Below are 20,548 nucleotides of genomic sequence, written 5' to 3'. Positions count from 1 at the left end.
CAAAACCAGACAAGGCTTGTTTAGTTATAGCTTAAAAACCTTCAAATTACAGGTTAAATTAAATGTTTTACAGGATATTTAAAATTGACAGTTTTCCATTTTTTTTCACAAAAATATTTAGTGATTTAACAACTTATTTTTACAGATAATCATTCAACCTTGAAAAATGTTATTAAACTTACTTAATGTGATAGAAAACTTACAAAACCTGTTGAAGTATGGCATAAATTTGTATTCCTATCAGTTAAAGTTACTGTATTTTAACAGATTTTAACCATCTTATCTGAAAATATTTTTCACCGTTAACAGGTTTTGTCTGGCAGACTTTTGACTTATTTTACAGATGTTTTTTACAGTGTGATAACACAGAGAGTTACCTAGAATAAAAGTCTGGACCTCTCAGTTTGGTGAGTAAAGAAAATCTCTTTTATTCCAGCAATTCCAACAAACGCTCCCGTCACACTCTGGCGCTCGGTACCAAGTACCCCGAGCACACAGAGCAACCAGTTGATAAAGCATAACTCCCAATTCCCTATAAGGACTTCTAAGTCCTGATTGGTCACAAAACACCAACAAATGGAGCTCAAACGTAGAGCAGTGTTCAAAACAATCTCTTCTTGCCTAAAGCCTAAGACATAACAGACCCAATATGCCTCCCCTCCCGGGCCTACCAATGTCCAATTTTTCTTCTACACTCCCCCCTTTTGAACACGCGAGATCCGCGCTGTTCACAAATAATCAGAGTCCACGGTGTAGTAGTCCTCTGGACGAAAGCGCAACGGGCAGAAGTGGGCCGGTGGCGGTTGGATGGAACACGAGTCACCAGCGGTGTTGGTGTTGCTGGTGACATTGATGACGACCGGGGGCTGAGGTCCATAGAGCCAGGCAGGAATGGGAGGATCATCCACGTATGGAAAAGAGGGAGCCCGCAGGAACATAAGAGATTTTGCCTGGGAAGACAGAACTAGCAATATGATTAGTAGCAACACTACAAGCAAAAGCAATATACTAAAAACTAATGGTTTAATCACCCCGGATAAACCAGTGAGGAGAACCAATTGTCCCAGCTGTACTCAAACAGGCCATGCTCTTCATGTATCTCAGACAGCTGTTTGTGCACTGCGTCCTCTAGATCCTGCACAGCCTGAGAGGAATCAGGGATGTACGTGCAACATTCTTTCCCCACTATAGCACAAACACCACCTTTCTCAGCTAATAGGAGATCCAATGCCTCATGGTTTTGCAGAGCTACCTGCTTCGCTGTGGATAATTCACCTTTAATGGCCTTCACAGTGTCAAGTGTCTGACTGGTCACTTTTTCAACTGCAGTCTGCAGGGCAGCCACCTCTGTCTGAAGGTCTGCTACACCAAGGGATGGAATAAACCCCAAACCATTGCTCAGTTCGACTAAGAGACCGTCTGCTCCGTGAATAGGCACGCAGTCAGCAGAGCAGCCATGACGGACAAAGAGCCGGAGCATGTTTGATTTAGGACTGCCATATCATGATTGGTGTACGGAATCCCGTAGATTCCACACAATTGTGACCCTCTCGGGGGCCAGTCTTGAAGGAACCACCAGGGTCGGACACGCGTCTGCAGTGGACCCGATGGACCCAGGCGTCGATTCCCTCCACTTTCACTGCGTGAGGGGTCACCATCAGGACCTGGTGTGGTCCCCTCCATCTCGGCGTGGTCCATCTCTTCCCTCTCAAGTCACGAACTAACACCCAGTTCCCTGGTTCGAGCGGTGTCACAGCTTGTAATGGGTTACCGTCCGCATTCCTCCAATTGGCACGAACCTGGTCCCAGGCTGCACCTATCGCTCACCGCAGACCTGTGAGATAAGTCAGAAAATCCCCATCCACGGTCTCCAGTGTAACATATCGTGAGGGAGACAAAACACGCATCGGCCTTCCTGCATCGACCCAGGGCAGGCCTGTCGTCTCTGAAATTTTGGCCAATTTCCGTTTCAGCGTTTGATTTGCCCTCTCCACCATCCCTCTAACCTGAGTTCGCCACAGCATGTTTTGGGACTGTGGGGGGAAACCCCATGATGACACGGGGAGACTGGGGCATAAACAGCCACCACACGGTCCTTGACAGAGACAAACCTATTATCAACGGCATGAACTCCAAGACAGTTGAAGGTCCATCTCTGCTGCAGCCTTCTTCCACCTTCACAGCCGTTGTTGTGATCCACCTGCATGCCTGGACACAATCCTCCGCCTGCTCCGCTGTTGAGGTCTTTCTTGGGTCGCGCTTTGTCTGGCACCTCCCCCTCAACCTTACCGCCAAGGGTGACCCTACCAGGAGCGTGGCTCCAGACGGTATCGCTCTCGGGATCTTTGGCACACGCAAGCCTCCCCACCACGACAAGGTGGCGACTCTCCGGAGAAGACACACACAGACACACAGACAGGTACACCGACAGGCACGCATGCACGCACACAGGCATGCATACAGGCACATACACAGTCAGGGACACACGCAGACACACACAGACACACACAGGCACGCATGCAGACACACACAGGCACGCATGCAGACACATACTTGCACGCATGCAGACACATACAGGCACGCACGCACAATTGCACGCAGGCAGGCACGCACACACACACAGGCCCACGCACGCTCACAGGTACGCAGACAGGCAGGCACGCACGCAAGCACACAGGCATGCACAGTTACACTTGCACACACACGCACAGGCACGCATGCCCACAGGTACGCATACAGGCAGGCACGCACGCAGACAGGGATGCACGCACGCAAGCACACAGACATGCACAGTTACAGTTGCAACCACACACACACACACACAGGCATACATACAGGCACTTACAGACGCACACACAGGCACGCACGCAGACACACACAGGCACGCATGCAGACACATACTTACACGCATGCAGACACATACAGGCAGGTACGCACAATTGCACGCAGGCAGGCACGCACACACACACAGGCCCACGCACACACACACAGGCCCACGCACGCTCACAGGTACGCATACAGGCAGGCACGCACACAAGCACACAGGCATACATACAGGCACTTACAGACGCACACACAGGCACGCACGCAGACACACACAGGCACGCATGCAGACACATACTTACACGCATGCAGACACATACAGGCAGGTACGCACAATTGCACGCAGGCAGGCACGCACACACACACAGGCCCACGCACACACACACAGGCCCACGCACGCTCACAGGTACGCATACAGGCAGGCACGCACACAAGCACACAGGCATGCACAGTTACACTTGCACACACACACACAGGCACACATGCCCACAGGTACGCATACAGGCAGGCACGCACGCAGACACACACAGACACACACAGGCACGCACGCACAATTGCACGCAGACAGGGACGCACACACGCAAGCACACAGGCATGCACAGTTACACTTGCACACACACACACAGGCATACATACAGGCATGCACACACATGCACAAAGGCACGGACACACACACAGGCACGCACGCAGACACACACAGGCACGCACGCATACACAGGCACGCATGCAGACACATACTGGCACGCATGCAGACACATACAGGCACGCACAATTGCACGCAGGCAGGCACGCACACACGCAGGCACACAGACAGGTACAGACACACGCATGTACATGGGCATGCACAAGAACACAGGCAAGCGCACACACACAGGCCCACAAACACGCACGCACGCCCACAGGTACGCACACAGGCAGGCACGCACGCAGACAGGGATGCACGCACGCAAGCACACAGACATGCACAGTTACACTTGCACACACACACACACACACACAGGCATGCATACAGGCACACACACACATGCACGAAGGCATGGACGCACACACAGGCACGCACGCAGACACACACAAGTACAGACACACGCATGTACACAGGCATGCACAGAAGAACACAGGCATGCGCACACACACAGGCCCACACACACGCACTGGCACGCACGCCCATAGGTACGCATACATACAGGCACACACACACAGGCACACACAGGCACGCGCGCAGACACACACAGGCACGCGCGCAGACACACACAGGCACGCACGCACGCACAATTGCACGCATGCAGGCACGCACACACGCAGGCACACAGACAGGTACAGACACACGCATGTACATAGGCATGCACAAGAACAAAGGCAAGCGCACACACACAGGCCCACACACACTCACCCAACAATAGATATGACAAGCTTCAGTGAAGGTTCCCATGTCACACACAGGTTCAGGCTGCCTTGAATTTCAGCTAGCAGTCTGAGTACACAAATGCAAATGTGCCAGGGTTCACAGGTAATTGCCGTGTTTGCACAACAAAAGCAGGAGGACAATGGGGCTGAAGGCCTGCACGGGCTTAGGAGGAGCTGTAGGGAGTTCTAGGGAATTTACAGAAATCTGCGCAGGATAGTAGTTCTAGTGCAGGGATTCATAACCCCGGTTGTAAAAGGAGCAAAAATGTGAGCTGCAGCACTTCCCTTCTAATGGTGATGATCCACTTCTCTGTGCCTTCAAACTGGCTCATTTCCACCCCTTGATGGCCATATATTTGACAAGAATTATACATTAATACTTTACAACACTACAGAGACTTAAACTGTGCCTTACTGGCTCTTAAGCTCAGAATCTCTCGATTCACCTTTGGGAACAGACTGGCTCATGTGATTTGACATCTGTCACACACTGGATAACCTGTTACAGTTTTCTTCTACATATCCCATACATGGGGATGGCACAGTGGTGCAGTGGTTAGCCTCTGGGACCATCCATCCATCCATACATCCATTTTCTGAAACCGCTTCTCCTGTTCAGGGCTGCAGGGGCTCCGGAGCAGGACACAAAGCAGGAAACAACCCTGGATGGGGCGCCAACCCATCACAGAGCACATTCACCATTCACTCACACCTACAGGCAATTTGGTAACTTGAGATAGCCTCAGCATGTTTTTGGACTAGGGGGAGAAACCCCACGATGACACGGCGAGAACATGCAAACTCCACACATGGAACCCTGGCAGAAACTCAAACCCAGATCCCAGAGGTGTGAGGTGACAGTGCCAACCACCATCACCGTGCCACCCACCCCTGGGAACAAACTGAGGTTAACTGGAATTACCAAGTTGACCATAGGTGTGAATGGTGCATAAAGGCAGGCAGGCAGGCAAACAGACAGGCACACACACAGGCACGTGCGAACACAGGCAAGCACACAGGCAGGCACACACACAGGCAGGTATGCAGAGACAAAGGCACGAACGCACGCAGACATGCACACAGGCACGCACGAACATAGGCAGGCACACACACAGGCAGGTACGCTGAGACAAAGGCACAGACACATGCAAACACGTACACAGGCATGAATGCGCGCAGGCAGGCAGAAACGCATGCACGCACACATTAACGCACACAGACATGGACGGACACAGGCAAGCAAGCACACAGGGACGCACGCACGCACACTGGCATGCATGCACACAGGCATGGAAGCACAGAGGCACACACACGTGCACGCAAGCACACGTGCATGCAAGCACACGTGCACGCAAGCACACGTGCATGCACACGTGCAGATAAGCAGGCACGAACGCACACACGTACTCAGGCACGCACACAGGCAAGCACGCGCCACGCACGTAGCCACGCAAGCACACAGGTATGCACGCACGCACACAGGCACTCCCGCACACATGCACGCAAGCACACAGGTACGCAAGCACACAGGCAGGCACGCATGCCAGCACACAGGCACAGAGACACGCACACACATAAGCACACAGGCAGGCAGGCACGCAGGCAGTCACACACACACAGGCACGCACACGTGAAGGCACATACACAGGCACGAAAGCACTCAAGCACAAAGGCACACACGCATGTAGGCATGCACACTGGCATGAATTCACACAGGCACGCACAGACACGAATGCACATAAGCACGCACACATACAGGGACGCCCACACATACACGTGAAACCACAAACGCGCACACACAGGCAGTTATGCACATAGGCATGCAAGCACACAGACACGCGCACACACAGGCACGCACACACGCATGCAAGCACACAGGCACAGAGACACGCACACACACAAGCACGAAGGCAGGCACACAGGCAAGCACGAACACAGGCACACATGCACAAAGGCACACACGCTTGCACGTACAGTAGGCACGAACACACAGGCACGCATGCAGGCAGTCACGCACACACACATGCAGGCACGCATGCACGTACACAGGCATGCATGCATGCACACAAGCTCACAGGCAGGAATGCACACAGGCATGCACGCACATTGGCACATACACAGGCACGCACGCACATTGGCACATACACAGGCACGCATGCAGGCACACACACAGGCATGCACGCAGGCTCACAGGCATGCACATAGGGACACATGCATGTAAACACACAGGCACGCACGCAGGCTCATACACAGGCACAAAGGCACTCAAGCACAAAGGCACGCAGACACACAGGCACGCACGCACACAGGTAGGCACTTACACAGGCATACACGCATGCACACATGCTGGCAGGCAGGCATGCACACAGGTACGCACGCATGCAAGCACGCCACAGGCACGCACACACGCATGCAAGCACACAGGCACAGAGACACGCACACACACAAGCACGAAGGCAGGCACACAGGCAAGCACGAACACAGGCACACATGCACAAAGGCACACACGCTTGCACGTACAGTAGGCACGAACACACAGGCACGCATGCAGGCAGTCACGCACACACACATGCAGGCACGCATGCACGTACACAGGCATGCATGCATGCACACAAGCTCACAGGCAGGAATGCACACAGGCATGCACGCACATTGGCACATACACAGGCACGCACGCACATTGGCACATACACAGGCACGCATGCAGGCACACACACAGGCATGCACGCAGGCTCACAGGCATGCACATAGGGACACATGCATGTAAACACACAGGCACGCACGCAGGCTCATACACAGGCACAAAGGCACTCAAGCACAAAGGCACGCAGACACACAGGCACGCACGCACACAGGTAGGCACTTACACAGGCATACACGCATGCACACATGCTGGCAGGCAGGCATGCACACAGGTACGCACGCATGCAAGCACGCCACAGGCACGCAAGCTCACAGGCAGGTATGCACACAGGCACGCATGCACAGACACGCACTCACGCATGAAGGCAAGCACACAGGCACGTACAATAGCATGTGCACAGGCACGCACGCCCACAGAGCCACACACACACAGGCACGAATGCACTCAAGCACAAAGGCATTCACACAGGCATGCATGCACACAGAAAGGCGCTTACACACAGGCACACACGCATGCACACAGGCACGCACACAGGCAGGCATGCACACATGTGCGCACAGCGACACCCAAGCACAAAGGCATGCATGCATGCACACAGACATGCTTCAAGCAGACAGGCAAGCACACAGGCATTTACAGGCACACACGGGTATGAATGCACACAAGAACGCATGCAGGCACACACACGGGCACGAACGTACACATGCACTCAGGCACGTACACACGCAAGCAGGCACACAGGCAGGCACACAAGCGACACAGGCACGAACGCAGGCACACACGCAGACAGCCAGGTATGCACGCACACAGGCAGGCATGCAGGTACGGCCACAGGCACTCACACAGGCACACACACAGGCATGAACGCATGCACGCACTGAGGCACACACACACACACACAGGCACGCACGCACACAAAAACTCTACAAAAACTCTGGTTCTAAGCTAGGTGTCCTTAACCCAGGACTTCCAAACATAAGCAAAACAGAGTTACTGTTTTAGGGGTTAGGGTAAGGATTTTAGGGTTTTTTTTGGGGCTAGCGTTAGGGCTATCTATTAGCACTATCCTCCTGACTCTCGGGCTTTTGTTTGGTGTGCATGTGTTATTTCCTTTAGCCATTTAGGATTAGTAGGACCTCATAATCATAAAAACCAAACATTTTTTTGAACAATTAATAGTTTTAAACAAAAATGATGTCCTTATATGAGGACGTAGGGTCTCAGGAGGTTAAGGTAGCCTAACTCGACAAAGTACTGTAGCTCAACTCGACAGAACACCGGAACCATCCGCATCTGAATGTAACATGAAAGCGCAGGAAAGCACATGCAGAAAACTTAAATATCAATACGAAACTATAGCTAACTTGCACATAAAATTTTGATAGAATTAACGCAGTAGCCCGAAACAGTAAACATATTTTAATATACATGCAAGTTTGACAGATACTAAATAATAAGATCATTTATACGATAATATGGGAGCAGAAACTTAACGTACCTCGCCATCTTGGTCCAGAAATGGAAGTGAGGCTGCGTGTTTCAAACTGGCAGCGTACGTCCCACATGCCATATGATGCCTAATACGTAACCAAGCAAAGCGGCCATAATGTGATTAAATAATAACATACCAATAATTCGCGTTGTTATGTAATAATAAGAACAGAATTCTATAAGATGAATTTTAAAGATTAGTATACAACAGCATAAAAATGATGACACTGAAAGTTTGATTAATCACACGATCAGCTCTGGATAATATCAAACAATGACTTAAAGAGACACGTGAAATGAAGTGATAAATACACGTGAAATATAAAGTGATATCGGTATGTCAAAACGTTATGTTACACACACCGCCCAACAATTCAAGAAGCTGTAGCTAGATTAAGGCCGTATTCACAATTTACCCGTGTGCCTTATACTGTAACCGAGCACGATTATCCCCGGCTGGTCTGCACTCTCCACATTGCACTTAATGATCCTGGCCTGAGCGATTTTTTGTGTTGAAGAAAACGAGCGAAGGGAAGTGCTGTGGCATAACTGACTGAAATTCATGATTAATGCCTTTATTTTACGGCTTATCTGGAGTCGTTTTCAGCACGATGTCACACATAGATTAATTGACTATGCAATGCAGCGATTTTTATTTATTGACATTTACCAAAGAGTTTTTGCAGACTAGCTGCATGTTATACCGCCATTGAAAAGGTACCATGCTACCGCATTTTTGAAAGCTGTTGTGTATTACATTTCATTAGTACAGGTGTTTTGACATTATAGCATACCTATCAGAATAGCACACTCTCAGTTAAAGCGCATGCGTAGAACAGAATTACATGTCCGCTAGCTCATAAATGTAGCATATTGCTGCAAGAATTTTCGACAGAAAGTAAGCAATTATGCTTTCCGGTTATTACGTGCAGTTACAGTTATAATAATAATTGATACTTTTATTGATCCCTGTGGGGAAATTGTCTTCTTTACACCTCCCTCAATTTGCTCTTTATAAATCAAGCTCTATGTGAAAGACAGTCACCTGTGTGGGCCCCCAGGAAGCTGGGTGTTAAGGGCCTTGCTAAAGGACGTGCTGAGGTTGGGTTTGGACCGGTGACCTTCTGATTACAGGCACAAGGACTTAGCCCATGTACTGAGCCACCCCCCCCCCCCCCCCCCAGTTGTGTATTAGTAGCATTTATGATGTTTCTCTAATGTGAGCTAGTACATAACCCAGCTAGTACCAACCGTTGCAACAATACTCTAGTTTTCTGTCATACTCATTGTTTTATTTTCTTGCATTGTCCATTTTTGTTCATAGTCTTTAATATTCCAAATAACGACAATTTCAGATAACTACTGGAACAATGAGTTCTGGAGGGGAGCAAGCTCCGTTACATGCTATAGATATGTTGATCTGATACCTTTCCGTATCAGATTGTTACCACTGTTAAAAACCACAGGTATTTTATTCTGATTGTATGTATTTCCTTATTAGGGCACATTAGTTACTCCTGTTAAAAAATCCGTTTATTCTGACATTGTAAATTTCCTGAAGAGTTTACCCTCTTTAAAATGATGGAGTTCCACTTGTGCCAAAAATATGCTGATATGCATATGAGCTTTCCGTTTCTGACAAAAATTTGTAAACAGCACACAGTCCATGTCGGCTGAGCATGTGACAAAGCATTTGTCTGTGACGACTCTATTTTGTCAATGAGTTTGTCTGTGGAGCCCCTGAAGGAACCAAAAGGTGTCTGCTAATTAGATACCCAGGAATAAACTGTGTGGCCCCTGCCCAAGCATTGCTGCCCAAACAGCAGTCTCCTCCTTATGCCGCCGAGGGAGGAGTAGCAACTGGTTCCCCTGCCCCTTCCCCTCTCCCCCCTGCAGATGAGGATCATAACCATTCAGCGCCCGACTCCACCTCCTTATCAGTGACGACGTGCCGCGGTCAAAAACTCAGGCAGTAGGACGAGGCAGAAAAAATTCTTGCCCCTATGTTGTTATTTACAAATCCTCAAGAGGGAGATAACTTTGGTCATCTGACACTGTAGATGAAGGAGTTGAAGGACATTGTCAGTGACCTGCTGGATCCCAGGCAGAACAGACCTCGCTATGTGGCAGCCCTTCTGATACAGGTCGCCCCGCGCATGGACTGGATGATGATGCATCAGTTTAAGCAGGAGCCTAGTAAATCCTGCGAGTGCTACACCGAACGACTGATGGCAGCTTTCTCCAACTACAGTGGGATGGACCGCCCAGCGAACCAAGAGTGTATGTGATGTAAAATACACTAAGAGAGCTCAGTTCCTTTAAAGAGAGGTACTTATAATACTCTGTATTAGTTTTCGTGAGCTGTCCTCTTAAAAAGTACAACACCAGTACTCCATATTCAAATTGTCCCATGAAAAACTACAACCTCCAAACATCAAACTACATGCTTCTATGTCACCTACACTTCAGACTTCATCCTCAAAATCAAAGCAGTATTAACACAAGCAACATCCATCACTTAAAGCCAATATAAGTCTGCTACAACTGGACTTATATCTAAGCAAAACAAACATTTTATGTTCAAGTTTTCTTAAAACTACTGAAACAAATAAATGGTTGCCCTACAGTTCCGCTGTTTTGTTTGTCACCCTGAATTATGTCCTTCATAGTGTGGAAAAAACCGAAGGCTGAGGAATGTTACGTAACACAGCTAGAATGCAATAACTCTCTCTGGTGTAATTCACTGTGTGGTCTTAAGTGTGGTGTCTTCTTCATAACACTCCCTAACTCTTGTATTCATGACCATGAGATAGGGTGGGCTGCTTTTCTTCCTTGCTTTGGCTAGTATTCCTCCCTTTCCTCCCCAGCCTTGGTTGGTGGTTCAGGCAGCATCACCTTGTTTTAGTAGACCCAGGTGCCATACATTTTGAAAGTAGGCTCAAGTGCACAAAATGTTCTAGCAGAAGTCTTAGACAAACTCTGAATTACAAAGTAATCTGACTCCTTCTGAAGCTGTGAGAAATAGTTCATCTGTATTTGCTGCATTGTCACTTGTTGATCTGCGTGTGCCCTGCTCCAGCAGTAAAGGGGAGATCGCGTGCAGAGCTGGTTTTCTGTAGGTCTGAGTAAAAATAAAATATCCTCTTCATAAAGGAACCAAGTCTATGGCTGGAAATTTCTGCAACAGAGCCATTTAGTTATTTCTAGAAAAACATATAGAGCCAATGAAGGAACCTGAAGTCATAGTAACTCAGGTCACTGTCCGTGGTGCTGAATTCTCTACTAGATGGGCTGGTGCTGAATGAATAGGACAGCTGGCCAACGTGTCTGTGTTCTTCCACTGACTGGCACCCTGACAACGAGGGGGAAAAATTCATACAGTAAATTAGTTAACAATAATTAGTAATCACGTATAGTTCTCATTTATCATGATGTAAAATTCAAAAACCATTTCTGACTATTAATCTGCACATTTTAATAATTTAATTAATATTACCTAATTTGTTTATCATTTTCTGCAATCACTGTGCGTTAAAGCAAGTTTTAAAACTAGCTGTGAAATTGTTGATGCTGTTGTTGATCTGAATGTTGCTGACGGAGCCTTAGGATACGTCTTCATACAGATGAGTGAGGGGATGGATGCACTATTCTATGGAGGCCTCTGAAGAGAAAAAAATATCCCAATTTTATATTGAGAGGGATGGTTAATTCCATTTTAATGCAGACTGCGTTAAAAGTCCCTGTTCTGCCGTTGATCTTTTGCATGCATGCTATCATGTATTAGTTTACTCTGTATTTTGATCACATGTCAAACTAAAGAATTTTTGGTCGTATTTTTGTTCCTAATTTTGAAGTAATTGTAAAATAAAAATGTTGTTCTTTTCCGCCGCCATGCTTCGTCTTACTTGTGAAGGTTATGCTTGCATTGAACTTGCTTTGTAGACAGTAAGATCCTGCCGGCATTAATTCTCCACTGTGTGGTAATTTTGAGAAATTGCGCACGTTTCTTATCCCGTCAGAATCGGTAAAACTAACGCCATGCGAATGTGTCTTAGCGCAGAGTTTAGAATATTTACGGTTTCCGGTCAATGAAGGCAGTTTGAAATAAAACAAAAACGTTTAAACTTTCTGGATGCGCAAACTCTCGCTCTTGGCAAGATGGTGCAGATAGTCGAGATAAAGGACTGTTACTCGATGAGATTTCGAATCCATCACTCCTTAAACATGGAGAACATGGATCCAGAAGGTATTAATGATTATAATGATTAAATGATAATAAAGTTGTAGCTCCTGGTATGTGACAAACGAAATGAACGGCCAAGTCTGCATTGGCCTAATGCTTGTTAGTTTTGAGGTAAAGCTGATAAGTAACACATTTGGTTTTCGAGGTAAAATAACCGACCGGTTGAATAATTCAACTTTTATCTACAGAAATGAATGTATTTAGAACTGCAAACGGATACATTGGAAGCGGAGTTTTAAAATGAGAAAATGTAACGATGTGATAGGAAATGCCGTTCGTTATACTCCCCTTCTGTCTCCCATTCTTGCTCATCTTGTTTAAATAATAAGAAAATGAAAAGCAAGATCACTGTTAGTGACAAAAGTGCAGGACTAAATGTGTTTCATTTAATATTTATTCATTTGGATATGTGTGAGAGTAAGCGTATGCATGGATGTTGTCTTCTGGTTTAGCTTTCTTAGCTTTATCAGTAATTCACATTATTTCATTTATCTGACAATCTGAAGCCCATGGACTCATTTTAAATGGATTTTGTAGTAGAGTATTTATCCAGGTATTGTCATGTTCTTATATATCTCTCTGTGTTCCATTTTGTCCCAGTTCATGAGTTTTTGGAGGACAAGTTCATCTCCATTCTGGTCGTGAACTTCGAGAGGAGCCCACTGACCATGGAGAACTTGCAGTCTCTGGCCCTCAGTGTCCCTTCATTTTATTGGCGGCTCACTGGGGAGGAGCTGGATCCCAGCCTATTGCACGTAGCACCTGCACGACTGCAAGTGGTACATCATGGTACAGAGACTGGTGTCCAGCATGGGGATGGAGAATCACCAGCTGAGGAGGATGACCATTACGGACAGGAGCTGCCATCATCCAGCTCTATAAGGGAGGCTTCCCCTGCAGCTCCAGCATCCACGACTGAGGATGCTAATGGGCTTCCTGAGGCTCTCCCCTTGGCCTGGGGTGAAGATGAGCCCTCATCTCCATCCTTATCTGTGCCTTCTGACACTCAACCTGGAAGTCAGATTGAGCCAGAACATGCTGAGCCCTCCAGCTCCACCTTCTGGATCCCTGTGGGCCCTAACAGCACGTGGCAGCAGCTTGAGATCGAAGGCCGCAACTACCTGCGGAAGCTGGATGAGCTCAGCATCTCCGATGGACTCTGGAGCATTACGGACTACGGTGATGATCACACCGTGGTCATGTCCGTGCATGTCTCCGTGCATGTGAGCAGTTCTCTGCGAACATGGGGCGTGAGGCAGGAGGAGAGGCCTCCTCAGAGGCCCGCTGGCACCAGACAGAGGAAGCGCAAGGCCGAGCCCGACGACACCAGCGGCTCAAGTTCTCCTCCACCGCACAAGAGGCCCATGCGCTTCTGACTTGATTCCATGTTTTTACGCTGTAAGTTACATTTTTATTTCAACATAATTAGAAGATCCCGCAGGAAAATATTAGTCAGTTACTTAATAAATGACCAAAAAGTAGTTGAATAGGACAGCTGGCCAACGTGTCTGTGTGCTTCCACTGACTGGCACCCTGACATATAATGATTTTTAACAACGAGGGGGAAAAATTCATACAGTAAATTAGTTAACAATAATTAGTAATCACCTATAGTTCTCATTTATCATAATGTAAAATTGAAAAACCTTTTCTGACTATTAATCTGCACAATTTAATAATTTAATTAATAGTACCTAATTTGTTTATCATTTTCTGCAATCACTGTGCGTTTAAGCAAGTTTTAAAACTAGCTGTGAAATTGTTGATGCTGTTGTTGATCTGAATGTTGCTGACAGAGCCTTAGGATACGTCTCTATACACATGAGTGAGGGGATGGATGCACTATTCTATGGAGGCCTCTGAAGAGAAAAAAATTATCCCAATTTTATATTGAGAGGGATGGTTAATTCCTTTTTAATGCAGACAACGTTAAAAGTCCCTGTTCTGCCGTTGATCTTTTGCATGCATGCTATCATGTATTAGTTTACTTTGTATTTTGATCACATGTCAAACTAAAGAATTTTTGGTTGTATTTTTGTTCCTAATTTTGAAGTAATTGTAAAATAAAAATGTTGTTCTTTTCCGCCGCCATGCTTCGTCTTACTTGTGAAGGTTATGCTTGCATTGAACTTGCTTTGTAGACAGTAAGATCCTGCCGGCATTAATTCTCCACTGTGTGGTAATTTTGAGAAATTGCGCACGTTTCTTATCCCGTCAGAATCGGTAAAACTAACGCCATGCGAATGTGTCTTAGCGCAGTGTTTAAAATATTTACGGTTTCCGGTCAATGAAGGCAGTTTGAAATAAAACAAAAACGGTTAAACTTTCTGGATGCGCAAACTCTCGCTCTTGGCAAAATGGTGCAGATAGTTGAGATAAAGGACTGTTACTCGATGAGATTTCGAATCCATCACTCCTTAAACGTGGAGAACATGGATCCAGAAGGTATTAATGATTATAGTGATTAAATGATAATAAAGTTGTAGCTCCCGGTATGTGACAGACGAAATGAACGGCCAAGTCTGCATTGGCCTAATGCTTGTTAGTTTTGAGGTAAAGCTGATAAGTAACACCTTTGGTTTTCGAGGTAAAATAACCGACCTGTTGAATAATTCAACTTTTATCTACAGAAACAAATGTATTTTGAACTGCAAACGGATACATTGGAAGCAGAGTTTTAAAATGAGAAAATGTAACGATGTGATAGGAAATGCCGTTCGTTATACTCCCCTTCTGTCTCCCATTCTTGCTCATCTTGTTTAAATAATAAGAAAATGAAAAGCAAGATCACTGTTAGTGACAAAAGTGCAGGACTAAATGTGTTTCATTTAATATTTATTCATTTGGATATGTGTGAGAGTAAGCGTATGCATGGATGTTGTCTTCTGGTTTAGCTTTCTTAGCTTTATCGGTAATTCACATTATTTCATTTATCTGACAATCTGAAGCCCATGGACTCATTTTAAACTGATTTTGTAGTAGAGTATTTATCCAGTTATTGTCATGTTCTTATATATCTCTCTGTGTTCCATTTTGTCCCAGTTCATGAGTTTGTGGAGGACAAGTTCATCTCCATTCTGGTCGTGAACTTCGAGAGGAGCCCACTGACCATGGAGAACTTGCAGTCTCTGGCCCTCAGTGTCCCTTCATTTTATTGGCGGCTCACTGGGGAGGAGTTGGATCCCAGCCTATTGCACGTAGCAACTGCATGGCTGCAAGTGGTACATCATGGTACAGAGACTGGTGTCCAGCATGGGGATGGAGAATCACCAGCTGAGGAGGATGACCATTACGGACAGGAGCTGCCATCACCCAGCTCTAGAAGGGAGGCTTCCCCTGCAGCTCCAGCATCCACGACTGAGGATGCTAATGGGCTTCCTGAGGCTCTCCCCTTGGCCTGGGGTGAAGATGAGCCCTCATCTCCATCCTTATCTGTGGCTTCTGACACTCAACCTGGAAGTCAGATTGAGCTAGAACATGCTGAGCCCTCCAGCTCCACCTTCTGGATCCCTGTGGGCCCTAACAGCACGTGGCAGCAGCTTGAGATCGAAGGCCGCAACTACCTGCGGAAGCTGGATGAGCTCAGCATCCCCGAGGGACTCTGGGGCATTACGGACTACGGTGATGACCACACCGTGGTCATGTCCGTGCATGTCTCCGTGCATGTGAGCAGTTCTCTGCGAACATGGGGCGTGAGGCAGGAGGAGAGGCCTCCTCAGAGGCCCGCTGGCACCAGACAGAGGAAGCGCAAGGCCGAGCCCGACGACACCAGCGGCTCAAGTTCTCCTCCACCGCACAAGAGGCCCATGCGCTTCTGATTGGATTCCATGTTTTTACGCTGTAAGTTACATTTTTATTTCAACATAATTAGAAGATCCCGCAGGAAAATATTAGTCAGTTACTTAATAAATGACCAAAAAGTAGTTGAATAGGACAGCTGGCCAACGTGTCTGTGTGCTTCCACTGACTGGCACCCTGACATATAATGATTTTTAACAACGAGGGGGAAAAATTCATACAGTAAATTAGTTAACAATAATTAGTAATCACCTATAGTTCTCATTTATCATAATGTAAAATTCAATAACCTTTTCTGACTATTAATCTGCACAATTTAATAATTTAATTAATATTACCTAATTTGTTTATCATTTTCTGCAATCACTGTGCGTTTAAGCAAGTTTTAAAACTAGCTGTGAAATTGTTGATGCTGTTGTTGATCTGAATGTTGCTGACAGAGCCTTAGGATACGTCTCTATACACATGAGTGAGGGGATGGATGCACTATTCTATGGAGGCCTCTGAAGAGAAAAAAATTATCCCAATTTTATATTGAGAGGGATGGTTAATTCCTTTTTAATGCAGACAACGTTAAAAGTCCCTGTTCTGCCGTTGATCTTTTGCATGCATGCTATCATGTATTAGTTTACTCTGTATTTTGATCACATGTCAAACTAAAGAATTTTTGGTCGTATTTTTGTTCCTAATTTTGAAGTAATTGTAAAATAAAAATGTTGTTCTTTTCCGCCGCCATGCTTCGTCCTACTTGTGAAGGTTATGCTTGCATTGAACTTGCTTTGTAGACAGTAAGATCCTGCCGGCATTAATTCTGCACTGTGTGGTAATTTTGAGAAATTGCGCACGTTTCTTATCCCGTCAGAATCGGTAAAACTAACGCCATGCGAATGTGTCTTAGCGCAGAGTTTAAAATATTTACGGTTTTCGGTCAATGAAGGCAGTTTGAAATAAAACAAAAACGGTTAAACTTTCTGGATGCGCAAACTCTCGCTCTTGGCAAAACGGTGCAGATAGTTGAGATAAAGGACTGTTACTCGATGAGATTTCGAATCCATCACTCCTTAAACGTGGAGAACATGGATCCAGAAGGTATTAATGATTATAGTGATTAAATGATAATAAAGTTGTAGCTCCCGGTATGTGACAGACGAAATGAACGGCCAAGTCTGCATTGGCCTAATGCTTGTTAGTTTTGAGGTAAAGCTGATAAGTAACACCTTTGGTTTTCGAGGTAAAATAACCGACCTGTTGAATAATTCAACTTTTATCTACAGAAACAAATGTATTTTGAACTGCAAACGGATACATTGGAAGCAGAGTTTTAAAATGAGAAAATGTAACGATGTGATAGGAAATGCCGTTCGTTATACTCCCCTTCTGTCTCCCATTCTTGCTCATCTTGTTTAAATAATAAGAAAATGAAAAGCAAGATCACTGTTAGTGACAAAAGTACAGGACTAAATGTGTTTCATTTAATATTTATTCATTTGGATATGTGTGAGAGTAAGCGTATGCATGGATGTTGTCTTCTGGTTCAGCTTTCTTAGCTTTATCGGTAATTCACATTATTTCATTTATCTGACAATCTGAAGCCCATGGACTCATTTTAAACTGATTTTGTAGTAGAGTATTTATCCAGTTATTGTCATGTTCTTATATATCTCTCTGTGTTCCATTTTGTCCCAGTTCATGAGTTTGTGGAGGACAAGTTCATCTCCATTCTGGTCGTGAACTTTGAGAGGAGCCCACTGACCATGGAGAACTTGCAGTCTCTGGCCCTCAGTGTCCCTTCATTTTATTAGTTGGATCCCAGCCTATTGCACGTAGCAACTGCACGGCTGCAAGTGGTACATCATGGTACAGAGACTGGTGTCCAGCATGGGGATGGAGAATCACCAGCTGAGGAGGATGACCATTACGGACAGGAGCTGCCATCACCCAGCTCTAGAAGGGAGGCTTCCCCTGCAGCTCCAGCATCCACGACTGAGGATGCTAATGGGCTTCCTGATGCTCTCCCCTTGGCCTGGGGTGAAGATGAGCCCTCATCTCCATCATTATCTGTGGCTTCTGACACTCAACCTGGAAGTCAGATTGAGCCAGAACATGCTGAGCCCTCCAGCTCCACCTTCTGGATCCTTGTGGGCCCTAACAGCACATGGCAGCAGCTTGAGATCGAAGGCCGCAACTACCTGCGGAAGCTGGATGAGCTCAGCATCCCCGAGGGACTCTGGAGCATTACGGACTACGGTGATGATCACACCGTGGTCATGTCCGTGCATGTCTCCGTGCATGTGAGCAGTTCTCTGCGAACATGGGGCGTGAGGCAGGAGGAGAGGCCTCCTCAGAGGCCCGCTGGCACCAGTCAGAGGAAGCGCAAGGCCGAGCCCGACGACACCAGCGGCTCAAGTTCTCCTCCACCGCACAAGAGGGCCATGCGCTTCTGACTGGATTCCATGTTTTTACGCTGTAAGTTACATTTTTATTTCAACATAATTAGAAGATCCCGCAGGAAAATATTAGTCAGTTTAGGGCTGGACAATAATTCGATATCAATATATATCGCGATAGAATTTTTTTCAATAACGGTGATACGATTTTTAAACACATTTCCTATATTTCGATATACATTTGAATATATATATATTCATATATATTCGTGTATATATATATTCATATATATTCGTATATATATATTTATATATACACACACACAGTCGAACCCACTTATCTCGTCCTCGGTTAACTCGCCAACCCTATTAAGTTGACGTTTTTGAAGTGGAACTGCCAAATTCGGCACTTAACATTGGTTATCTCGATCCCCGTGACGATTCGCCGGCTTTTAAAAATGTATCACAAGTGCTAAACAGCGCGTATTCAAATCGCATTCGCAGGGTAATTTGCTAAACAACGCAGCTGTGAAACGCGATCCAGGTAAAACTTTTTTAGACGGCATAAATAATATTGAAGCATTTGTTTTCAAGCAGACTGTTAAAGGCAAAAGCAACAAAGCATTTTAGAAACCATAGTAACCGCGTGTATGATACTTATCAGAGCTGTGTCAGAGCGAAATGACTCGTGAATTTAATTTTGACACTGGTTAGCTTTTTGTAAAAACGAACTACAGTACACCCCGCAGGTTTTTTGTGAGCGATCTTTGTGTTTTCAATTTTGGAGAATATAATTAAAGGTTTGTATCGAGAAACGACGGTGGTTTTTATTGTATACTAGTAAATTTCTGCTGTTAGTTGGTGCATATGCCTTTTGTTAGCCAATATGTATGTCGGGGCCGGCTCTACGCTGGGGCAACGCCCCCTTAAGCAAACGTCCTGCCCCCTTAAATCAAACTTTTAGAAGTTGAGGAAGAAAATAATAATTACCCACAAACTGAATATGGACAAGATTTACTACAGTAGCTGAAAAATCCACTGAAAAAGGCACAAACGAGATGATAAGTTTCACTTCTTGTTCGCTCTTTCTGTTTGTGCGCGGGCTCACACTGCACTCGGCAGAGATCCCCCACTCACCCTCCCCCCAGCTAAACATCCAATCACTGTTAGTATGCAAATGAGTCCGTTTCTCAGTAGGCAGGGCAGAGCGAAATGAGCTGCGCGATTGCGGGAGGGGAAGCAGCAATCTCTCTCGTCAAAATCATAACGACTCGTGAGATCATGGTTCGAATTATTTTTGTCTATTTGGGGGGGTCTTGATCGGGGGGTACTGTACCCTCCAGTACCCCCCCGATCAAGACCCCCCCAAATAGACAAAAATAGCAGTTTGGGGGGGGGGGTCTTAACATTTTTCTTTTGTTTTTTTTTTTTTTTTAAAAGAAAGATAACCTCACCTTGTAGGAAAATTTTATGTAAAACTATTTCAGACGCCCCTAGTGTGGACCGTACCATTTTAACCACCTCGGCGCTAGAAGCAGCTTAGCCAGTCGGTTACGTCATTCATTCTCATTGAGCGACTTGTTCGTTGTGATTTCAAGATTTCAAGATTCTTTATTCGTCACATACATAGTTATAACAAGTACAACATGTAGTGAAATGAACCCTGACCGATCCTATTTTTCAGTTTTATATTTCAAGACTCGGTGAATTGATTTTTTCTTTTTCATAACTTAGCCTACCCTTTTTAGTTTTGGTAAT

The 20,548-nt window shown here is 46.1% G+C and overlaps 1 protein-coding gene across 1 annotated transcript in view; it reads left to right on the top strand.

The window, feature by feature from the left end:
• LOC140593476 (uncharacterized) overlaps positions 1–18,500 on the top strand; it is a 77,328-nt gene extending 58,828 nt beyond the window's left edge. The window contains exons 2-3 of the mRNA XM_072718410.1: positions 15,648–16,445; positions 18,090–18,500. Coding sequence (XP_072574511.1) covers positions 15,648–16,423 — 776 coding nt within the window. The 3' untranslated portion in view covers positions 16,424–16,445; positions 18,090–18,500. The remainder of the gene's footprint in view (positions 1–15,647; positions 16,446–18,089) is intronic.
• The last annotated feature ends 2,048 nt before the right edge of the window (positions 18,501–20,548 follow it).

The sequence above is a fragment of the Paramormyrops kingsleyae genome, chromosome 11 (assembly GCF_048594095.1).
Source record: "Paramormyrops kingsleyae isolate MSU_618 chromosome 11, PKINGS_0.4, whole genome shotgun sequence".
NCBI lineage: Eukaryota > Metazoa > Chordata > Actinopteri > Osteoglossiformes > Mormyridae > Paramormyrops > Paramormyrops kingsleyae.
Note: the sequence above shows the minus strand (reverse complement) of the source record. Positions and strands in the feature narration are given on the sequence as shown.